This window comes from Scomber scombrus, chromosome 5, assembly GCF_963691925.1.
Source record: "Scomber scombrus chromosome 5, fScoSco1.1, whole genome shotgun sequence".
NCBI classification, from domain to species: Eukaryota; Metazoa; Chordata; class Actinopteri; order Scombriformes; family Scombridae; genus Scomber; species Scomber scombrus.
This window is the reverse complement of record NC_084974.1, coordinates 20396479-20408049: the sequence shown is the minus strand read 5'-3', so window position 1 is coordinate 20408049 and position 11571 is coordinate 20396479. Positions and strand designations below refer to the sequence as shown.

Genomic DNA, 11571 nt, shown 5'->3' with positions numbered 1-11571 from the left:
GATACAGACTACAATGGTCAGAGTAAGAGACAAGTTAGTGTCTCTTGATTTCAGAATACAACTTGAGAGCATGCAACAGTGTAAAATATTTTCCCTTCCCCTTCTTAAAAAAAAAAAAAGCCACCAAACTGTTAAAGCCTTATTTCTACACAGCAAGCACTGGTCCATTGTAGTACTATAGGGCCCTCTACTGGTTAATATTGTATACTGCAGGAAAGCCAACCTGCTTCATGAAGCACTTAGCGTTTTAGTGGGTGAATACAAAACATTTAAACCTAAGCTTCTGGATTTTAAATTACTTGATTTTGTGATATGACAGTTCAGTACATATGAATTACTGATTTTAACACAAATGCTTGTTTGGAAAGTAATTTTCATGCAACAATAGATCACTCAGTTCAATATTTAACAGTAACAGCCTGTTATATTATTTGACAGCTATATTACCCTGTACTGTGGAACTTGAGGTTCTGGTGCATAAATCTTAAATGTACTTTTTAAGAAGACTTTATAAAACTGAACAGACATGCTGCTATATTGTTACCATAAACATTAGCTGTACTGAGCAGATTGTGTGTTTTTTGTGTGGGACAAATGAAGAGTTAATTTGCAAAAACAGATAAAAGTCAAACAGCTGTTTGATACTCCTGGAGTGCACACACATAAATACCATGATTAAGGATGTTCTAAATCATGTTTTTTGTATCAATCAAATGGGTGATTTTTAAATTAATTTTAAACTCTTTGTCTGTTTTTGCAAATTAACTTTTCAAATATTATTCTGCCACCCAGTAGCACGCCTTGTAAAGATCTGAACTGAGGGTGCTAAAGTTTGACTGTTGGTGGCCCAGCTAACCTGGTGGCTTGAGGATGATTAGTGAAACAGTTTAGTTACCGTACATGTCTGTGAGTGTGAGGTTGTAATTCAGTGGTGGTACAGATGAATGTCAGTGCAATGTAGTTGGTAGTAAGTGCATGTTAAAAGCCTTGCCTTGGCACATATGGGTTTAAGTGCAATTAGATGTACCGCCCAGTGGGCACAGTATCAAATTTGCCCAATGCAGTGCTGGAATGAGTGAGAATGATTCTGTTGCCTGTATATTATTGACAGCCAACTGACACACTTCTCTGTCAGAGGGGGGCAATTAGCTTTTTTCACAAACACTGAAATAAAAAACAAGTTAAATGTTGGTTAACAAAGCAAAGTGCTTCCAGAAAAATCCATTATCTAAATATTTGTTCATACAATCAATACTTGTGTCAGACTTTTTTAAATACTCAGATCAAACAATATGACTAAGTCTAGCTCTCTGGACTGTATGGTACTGTATGTCCTCTGACTACTTCATACATGGCTCACTATAGACCAGATATTCATGGATATAAATGTCCTCTTCTCTTCTTCAGAGACTGTACCCTGCATGTGTGCTAAGCATCCTAAATTAGTTGTTCTGGTCTTTTACTGTTCAATATACACCTGTCAGATATGAAACCATTTCTGTTGTCATTGTGTCTTGGTGAATGCAGTTCAGTTAAGGCAGACTATAGTCATACCATTGCCGAGTAAAGACTTGTATATACGTATTTTAAAAGAAATGTGACATCACAACACTGACTTTGTTTGAAGAAAGGGCTCTTAAGTTTCGACTGGAAGGGAATGAACCAAAAAGCACAAGGAAAAGCAGGTTGTGATATTGACTTTTTGGGAATGTGTTAGCTTCCTCATTCTGTTTTCATCATCTGAAAAAAACAAATATGTAATGTTTAGATACAGGATATAAAAAATGGCACTCAGACAACCAGGAATGTCAGTATTGTTTGGAAGCAAATAAGAAATGTGAATTATGTATTATGTCCATCCATAGTCCATTAATGTAAGGATGTTATAAAACAATATGAATGAGAAGAAAACAGTAAGAGTTCTTTTCAATTCACAAGAAAGATCTATTGTTATGGTTACAAAGCAAACTTCCAACAATGTACCAAAACTGAAAAAATAAAAAGAATTTAATTACTTTGTGACTCAGTGGGTAGCTCTGTGTGAAAGACGGCGTGACTGCAACAAATCGGACAGCAGATGGCAGTAAAACCAAACATGAGTTTATAAGATCTTTTAGAAAATCCCACCTTCAGTTGCTTAATATCATTCATTTACTGATATACGGTACCAGTCAAAAGTTCGGACACACTTTTTCATTCAAGTGAATGGGGCAGGTGTGTCCAAACTTTTGACAGGTACTGTATATTTTACACATGATGCATTGACACATACATGAATGTTTTGAGATCCCAACACGACAAGAAACACTCCTCACACTGGTAGAATGTTTTATTAAAAACACAAAAAATGAATGCAGTTGAATTTACAGTAATCAGTTTTAACATTATGGCATAACATATTCTACCTCTGCAAAAACATATGCAAAAACAATTGGGTATCCAATTAAAATATATAAATGATATCTTAAAATATATTACATGAAACCATAATGCTTAATGCTAACAATGTATTAACAAAATGATCTCTTTCAAGCAAACTTAGATTTTCTAGTAGAAATTATTTCATGGAAAACAAAGTAGGACTAATGTCTTCAGTAGCTTTTAGCATGCAAACACTCCGCTTTGGGCTTTTGAGTGGTGTCTCTTGTGGTACTGCTACAAAATCAAGATGCAAACTCAAAACCTATTTGCATATTTTGTCAAAAACAACATCTCACAGCAACAGACTTCTCATTTCTGCAATTAAATGCAGACATAATAGTTTTCTCATCACCAAAAATAGACCACAGTCATTCCTGGAACACTATCCTGTTGTTAATTAGATCTTTTTATTTGTCACACAACTGAAAGCCATTTTTAGACCGTTTAAGCAACCAAATAATAATATTGCTTACCGGTGCATGGTGTTACAGCATGAACTAGTGTTCATGACTTCAGATTAACAATGGACAAGCAAACTGAAAAAAACTGAGATGCACAAGTAACAGTATTAATGTCTGCAGAATGTCTTTAGAAATGACACTTCCCTTTACAAAATGCCTTATAGCTCTACCACATACACAAACACCCTAACAGTCATGACATACTATTCAACGAATGTGATATTTAATCCTCTGGATATGTTTTTTGAACAAAACTAAACAAAAAAACGTTGGTAATTGTTGTACCAAATGACGTATTTAAATCATTTCCAGATCTTACAGACAAGAGTTACTTGCCTTTCAGAAACAAAACAGTCCTCAATTTCAAATAAATGCGGAAATGTCACAATTTTGCTGACATCGTGATCAAAAACAAATATTTCACAAAGGACAAAGCTCACACTGAATTTGACTCTTCTTCCATATAGACACAAACACAACAAAGTAACGGCAAACATTTTGTCTTTTTGTCACATATACATACATCTGACCACTGCTAATAACAATGAGCAAACAATGGTCATGTACATGTATTACTAACCAACTAATATCTGAAGTGCAAATGAAGACATTTTGACTCACACGATGGAAATGTTGGTAACATGGCGGCAGCATTTACTTTACACTGTCCATATACATACATATATATACATACACAGGTTTTCCTTTTTTTTTTTTTTTCTAGAAAAGTGTTCCAAGTGAGATATGCATCTGATATACAAATTTTGTATAAATGTTCCTAACACAGGACTTACTTTGTTTTGCATTTTCACAGTTTGAAACAGGAACTTAAAGGTTTGCATTGGATGTGTTTTTTAACTTAACCTTTTAATTGTGTTGAGTTGATCTCACTCGCCTTGTTCACAACAACAGACCTGCTGGACTCAGTTGGGGGAAATGCTTCAGCTGTTGCTCAGGTAAGACATGAAAACCAACAGAAAATGTGTCCCGATTGTTCAGCACAGCAACAGACAATAGTTTTGGCCAGATGAACTCATGTAAACGCACCTTGTTCTTTATTAGCTTCACCGTGCTGCTAGTCTCCAGTCCACTGGATTTCCTCCATGCTCGCTGGATCTTCTGCAGCATAGGCAGTTACTGGTTGGTAGGTGTCCCTCTTACCCTCAACATTTGCCTTCTGCTGTATGGATCTGCCCTTTATTCTCCTCAGTACCGGTTTTGATGCTCGTAGTGCCACCGGTTGAAATCTATGTTAAATGCTACGATACTCCCAGAGGCCATGCCTGTGATGAGAGTCCTGAAGAGCAACACAACCACAAAAAAGATCAAAAAATGAAAAATGTGGAAAACAAAAAACAAAAAAAACTACAATTAAACTAAAACTATACTGTAATTTCAATATTGGATTTAAAAAAATATATTTAATGTAAAATGTATTTATAATTGAAAGGTGTGTTTCTATGAGCAATGAAGTCACACATATTAAATGTATTCATTGTTAAAGATTATTTCCATTCATATGACCAGTTTGTTAAAATGTCCATTCACACATATTAAATGTATTCATTGTTAAAGATTATTTCCATTCATATGACCAGTTTGTTAAAATGTCCATTGTGGTGAATGAAACAAGCACAAGAGGTCATCAGGGGCTATGACAGTAAATTACCGGGTTTCTCTGAAAACTCAAGTAGACCATTGAGTCCCACTGTCTTACTGCTGCCCCTTTGCCCTCATGTCCACGGCTGGCTGGTATGTAGGAAAAGCAGCTGATTTCACAGGGTCGTCTTATATTGCTACACCCCAAGGGCTTAAATGCTCAAGCACAATGAACAGAGCTGCAGCAGAATGCATCTCTGTAAATGGAGGTTCAGAGCAGGGCTCACTTGCCTTACCTTAATGTTAACTAATTGCGGAAAGAGATTTTTCTGAAAAAACATCTTAAAATACTTTATTTTAAATGATAACTTTAAAAATAAAGCAAATGATATTTAATTGAAATGTTATAAATAATAATAAAATTGTAATAATAAATAATAATAATAACAAAAATAAATATCTGCCGGTCCTCTGCACACATTAACAGATTATGAAGTTCGTCATGATTGTGGTTCTTTGAGTTCATTTGTTTAAGAAACAAGCGTCTGTTTAGGGCCGGACTGTTAAGGGAGCTAAGGGGGATTTGGCCTGTAGCTGCGAAGTGCAGCTTGAATGTTCAGACTGTCAAACCTCTCTTGACTGCCAGGGTCAAATGATGACGTCAGGCGTATGGCCCCAGAGCGAACACTGTCGCCTCTGCGCCGAAGTCCAGGGAGCCATTATATGACTCCTGACGAATCTTACAGAATGCAAAAACATGCTGCTGACCTGCTGACAGATTTGTGTGCTCACTGTTCTCTGCTCATCCAAAATAAGTGCATTCTTCGAACAAACCCCTCTAACTTTTGTCGCTATGGCAACTGTAGGTTCAGTTCAAAGGAGAAGGATGGTGGATATTCCATTGACTAAAATACGCCCTGACAACCACGAAGCAAACAGGCAACAAGGCTTTTACCTCAACCTGCACACAATGTTTTAGAACATTTAAATGTGAGCATAGAATCACATATCACAGCACACAGATGGCACAAGCACATAAATACACAAATAAGCCTTCATAATGATAATTATATGGCTTTATCATTTTTATATTTAACTAAAAATGGTAAAGCCAAGACTTCATGCACTTTCACGTTCTTTTCATTTGTACACTACACTGTATACACAAAATGTGCAGTTCATTTTACCTCTGAGCTTAAAATAATCTTTTTGTTTGCTTCTCTTTATCTACACGTTATTTTTTTGACTAGTATAGATCCAACACAGGAAATCAATATATTTTTATAATATGAGCAGGAGATTCATTATCATGGGTGTCTGCATACACAGTTTCTTTCTGGCCTTAAATTCACTACCATACAACTACTTGCTCTGACCTTTGATCATGTGATAGGTCCATGGCTCTGATGCCAGCGTCACAGCCAGGGTAGATGTAGAGCTGTTTGAAGTCGCAGGCCTGCCAAATCTCCACCACGCCGCTGTCCCCACCTGTCACCAGGTTGTGGCCATCGCTGCTCAGGAGAATAGCCTACAGCAGGGATAGAGAGGTGTTAACGTCACTTCCTACTAACTGTTTATTATGGTGGATGTAAAGTATGAGCATGACATGCAGCAGCAATGTGCATTTATGTTTTATACAAATTTAAGATGGATTATTAATTATACTATTCATACTACTATTTATATTTCACAAACCTGACAGGGGCAACTTAAAATGCATCCTGTAAAGGACAATTTGGACTATATGCTATGATCCAGGCCAGTACTGGATGAAAAAAACCTACTGTATCAGTTATATTTCTGTTTAATGAATCTCTCACTGCTGTTTTGTGGGGATTGTGAAGCTTGTTTTGTCTTAACTGAAGATTAAAATAATATAATTGTTTGAGTATTCTAGGCTGCAGATGAACAAAGATACATCCACATTTTTGTCGGAGCAGGCTGGTGTCAAAAAGTCAGCTTACCCTGGTGGAATCATTGACCTCCATCTGTGCCAACAGTTTTCCATTAATGCTGAAGTTGCAGAAGCCGCCCCTCTCGTAGTAGATGATGCAGTGGCCCTCGCTGGACACTGAGATCAGCCGCGGGCACTGATAGTGGTCTGGCCCTTCCAGAGCCCGCAGAAGGTCCCCAGTGATGGTATGGACCAGACATGGACCCTCTACCGAACAGAGAAACACACACATACACAATGTGAGCAAACCTGGGTTCAGAATGAACTTTTTCGTCCACCAGCCAAATGGCTAGTTAATGTTTACCACTCAATAGATTACCATTGTTTCTTTGGCTAGTGCTATTTTTGTGCAAACTGTACTTAATTGTGCAAAAATTGTGCAAAAATTGCACAAAGTGAATTGGTGTTTTGTCCCCTGGGTTGGATTTCTGGGTTATTCAGCTGGCGTGTCAATGGGAATGTATACTGATCTATGAGAGTTCTGTATAAAAGGATAGCTATATATCCTTCATAATGCTCACTCAGTTCTCTCTGAAGACAGGGACATGCAGGGGGAACAGAAAAGCACACTGACCTTTGGTTCCACTGATGACGATGCCCAGCTCTGCACAGACTGACACACACACCACTTCCTGGTCATGACCTGTTAGAACAGCTCGTGGTGCTGGATAGTCACCTAAAAGTTGAGAGATACATGATATGATAAAATAAATAACTGGTTTTAATCAATTAAATCTGTTATCTGACTCTGAAAACAACTAAACAATCTGAAAGACATATTGTATCAGTCTATAATTTGCCACTTTGCAGGGTGATGATGGGTTTTCTGTGTTTACACGACCACCAAACCTCCATTTGGCAATAAAATCATATAAACACAAGCACTGTGTTTGTGACACACATCTGCTCACTGGGAGGTCCCTTTGAATTGTCATGTTAATGCAGAGATGCCCAGTGATGGCAGTCCAGGCACTTGATTCTATCCCATGTGTCACATGATTGATGATGGCTGGGGGAGAGGTTAGTGAGGGGAGTTTCACGGCACCTGGAGCCGACCTCCAGTACTGCCAGCAGTATGAAGGCAGGCGTCTTTCTGAAATGCACTGATCACCAATACTGCATAAACATCCTTTCCCTTAATACTGCAGGGGGTTCAGTCAATAATTTAGACAACAGCATACTTGAATTGTCATACAGTCGAGTTAAATGAATTCATCGCTAAATGTATGTAATCATTGTACATTATCTATACACAAGGAAATGTGGCCAATGAAAAGCAGAAAACATGGATGTCTGGGTCACATGAAAAAAAGTAATTTGTTTTGTGTGTGTGTGTGTGTGTGTGTGTGTGTGTGTGTGTGTGTGTGTGTGTATAGGTATATGTATATGTGTGTATGTATAAAATCCACTGTTTGACATGAATTCATAAGCCCTTACATACTGTTCATATTCTACACCATCACAGTATGTTCTGGGTCAATTTTGCATCCCCTCATAAAAAGTGTCTCTACCAAATGTTGAACCAAAGATGTGTTTAGAAAGCATCAATAGTCCATCTGACTGATCAATAAATGTGTGAATAAACCTTGATTAATGTTTCAGAGAGCAGAGAGAGTGTATTTTTTAGCTTTTACCCCACTCATTTTTGGAGAAAAAAACAGCTACTATCACACAATAGTATTTCCTATTTTACCTAAGACATGAAAATATAACATAGCAATAATGATTTAAATGTATTTTATTGAAAGTGAAAATGACAAGAACTTTATGGAACTTTGGGGTTTATTGTATAACCATTAGAGCCATCAGTCTTCACTGCTACATCATAAAAAGAAATCTTCATAACTACTATCTTATTAAAACTATTCACTGTTAATGTAACAAAAAGTCAATAGATACGTGTCAAATTTAACCCAGAACAGCCTCGATGGACAAACATTTGTAGCACCTACACAAAAGTATAACATTTAAAATATTTTCATGTTTGTGCTTTTTGGGCCACTTTAGGAAAAGTCATCAAATTTCAGAGTAAAAGGGTGGCGTGTTTTTACAGCTGTCAAATGTCCAAATAGTATGTAAGGGTTAAGTTAAACTCTCTGTACGATGTGTTTGTTTTTAATCCTACTGCAATTTGTACATTCCTAAAATGCGATTAGTATTATCACTACATTTCACCCCACTAGTGATGGAAAACTCATGTCAAATGAATACCATCCAATGAATATGGCTGCTTGTTTTCATACATGTGACCAAAAGTTCAACAAAGTCAGTAGAAGTTTGAATTCATCTAGGTGACATTAATGTCCTGATAGATGATGTAGACATATGTCAGATCACTCTTCACTACTCCTCCAGCCTCCCCCATCTCCTCCTCCCGCTCGGCATATCACTTCTAAATCTGCAGCAGTCCAGTCAGTGAGCCGGACTCTGATCGATGCAGCACAGTCCCTTAGAGACCTGGACCTGAGCTATGCTGTCAGTCCCAGCACCCGCTGCTGTGGGGGGCTGAATAGGACAAGTGTCAGAAAAAGCCTCCAGGGGGAAAAAGGGAGCTAGTGCAGCTCACCTAACCAACAAAAGATTCAATCACCCTACACTGCACACCCTCCACCCTCTTCGAGCCCTTGGGACGAGCTGGAGTCAGCCACCACAATTACCTGCTGCAAATATCCCCTCACACCAGTGTGATGGGCTGAGTCTGAGAGGCAGGGCCATGATTGAGCTGGAAGTTATTTTAATTATTACACATTTAAGACACATGCAACCCTTTTGGGGCACGGGTGAAATCAATTTCTTGGGCACGCCACATCTGCGGGACGAGGGGAGCAGTGATCCGGAGGGCCGCTGCTACATATTCACACAATCCTCAACCAGCATTACAGAAAATATAATAGGCATGAAATCACCAGAAGGAGTCCTGTAGAAAGATCGCTCAATGAATAAGCTGGTAAGTATGAGAATAAAGAGGAATTTGATACTCTTTGTGCTTTCTGACATTCATTTGAGGACTTCCTATGTGGAGATATGGGAAGTGGTGGTAGTGGTTTATCCTTAAGGGTCCTTGCAAATGCCTACCATCCATATCTGACTAATATTAGCTGGCTGCAGAGATATGTATAATGCTGTGTTAAGCATACAGTCTATTCTGAGCCATTTTCCACTACATTGTCACTTTTCTTTAACAAAATCTAGGTCCAGCTGATTCTGTGCATTCTTGGACCAAACTAGATTATTATCTGCTGCCTTCAGTGTTTTCTGACATCGTGATACATTGATGACATATTTCTAAGTGATTGAAAACATTTTGAGTGAAAATACAACCTGTCTTTTGTTTCTTGGGATGAGGTATGCAACTTCCTTTCCCTTTGTCCGTTGAAGATGCATTGTAAGCACTAGTAGCGTTAATATCAGGGTAATACTATTTTCTTGCTGCAGTAACAGAAGTGCTATTGCCCCTTGCTAATTGGAGGCAACCAAGCTGAAATTCTTAATTAACTGTCGGAGCCTCAGTGAAGTTAATTAGAGAACACTCGCAAGTAATCCGAAGCTCCTAGAATCTGTGACAATTGGAAACACAAGATCGTCTAGCGCGCACACACACACACACACACACACACACACACACACACACACACACACACACACACACACACACACACACACACACACACACACACACACACACACACACACACACACACACACACACACATTATAGTGTCATCCAGAAATGTAATACAAACACACTCTTCATCGTCTTGAGTTTTTCCATTCTACACCATATATGGCACTCCTCACTTGTACAGTACTGTAACAGCTGCTTCCTCTTTCCTGATGGATTGTTTTGAACACAGACAATCAGTGAGAATGAGCAACTAAATGAACTGAGCATCAGAAATCACACACTGGGGTCTACCATTTTGAATGCCAAGACATCTGGAGTCCTCTTCTTGAAAGCAGTGCAGCTCAATGCGATGAATCATGCTAATATATTACAGCTACAGTGCAGATAAATTATCCTCTCCCTGTCTCTTCGCTTTATTTGATTTCTAGTGTAGAGTCTCTTTTTTTCCAGTGTTGATCAAAGACTCGTGCTATATAAGTTTGTAGAATTACTAACTGTAGTCCCATGCACCTTTTATGCTTCATTTCACAACTCATAATTCATAGATGGAAAACAAAATGATGTAAAATGTTTCTTTGCCCATGTCCAGATGGAAATGCTACTGTACTTTTTGTGTGTGTGTGTGCAGTGAATACTTATGTCCATGCATGTACTCACTGTTATTGGGGTTGTCGCCAATAATATGGTGCCGCCCACTCCAGTACCATAGCAGCAGGGTCGCATCCCTGGACCCAGACACGATGTAGCAGTCTCCTCCAATGTAAGACTCTGACCTGGCCAGACATGTCACCACATCCCAGTGGCCGAAAACTATCTGGGTCAGCTTTCCTAAAGAAGATAATGTACACACATGATTTTAATGCTGGAAAACTCTGCTGGTCAGAAGATCTTGAAATGCAACATGGAAAAACTATTGCCAATAGTTTTTTCAAAGACCAACTGACTGTAGTTAAGGGAGAATTAGATCCAGTATTTCCCAATGTCCAAGTGGTTCCCCGCCATTTGGCTTATGTCCTCTCGAAATGAAATAAAGTTGACTTGTGACAGCTCATCACAGGTTATGGCATTAGAGAAGACATGAGTTGAGCAGTTCAACCCACAAGTGAATTTTCTCTGTTTCATTTGAAGGATTTCTTAGAGGCCTGAAGAGGTGAAATCATCCAGTATTTCACAAGAGAAAAGAAAACAACAAAAAATAAACACTAAAGGCTTTTTCTTCTTCAATCATCTTGAGTTAAAACCCTTCAGATTTATGTTTGGATCCTATGGGGGGGGGGGGGTTCCATCTGGACCCAGTGAGTTAAATGGTGCTGTGGGCATTTTGAATTTTAGTGATAATTACTTATTCATTATTATGTTGCTGACATTATCATGTTGCCCCTGCTAAATCATAAAAAATGGAGAGAAAATTGGTAAAAGGTACAAGGCATGTCAGGAGACAGCAGTGATGATACTGTATTATTCCCATCATAGCGCTCAGTCCTCCACACACCAGTGCTCACCTCTATAGA

At 38.4% G+C, this 11571-nt stretch overlaps 1 protein-coding gene across 2 annotated transcripts in view; it reads right to left on the bottom strand.

Moving 5' to 3' along the window:
• Positions 1-4088: 4088 nt before the first annotated feature.
• Positions 4089-11571, bottom strand: part of nbeab (neurobeachin b) — a 212246-nt gene continuing 204763 nt past the window's right edge. For both annotated transcript variants that reach the window (XM_062419729.1, XM_062419730.1), the window contains 5 exons: positions 10718-10888; positions 7010-7111; positions 6446-6642; positions 5858-6009; positions 4089-4179 (listed from right to left, as the gene is read on the bottom strand). In XM_062419729.1, coding sequence (XP_062275713.1) covers positions 4089-4179; positions 5858-6009; positions 6446-6642; positions 7010-7111; positions 10718-10888 — 713 coding nt within the window. The remainder of the gene's footprint in view (positions 4180-5857; positions 6010-6445; positions 6643-7009; positions 7112-10717; positions 10889-11571) is intronic.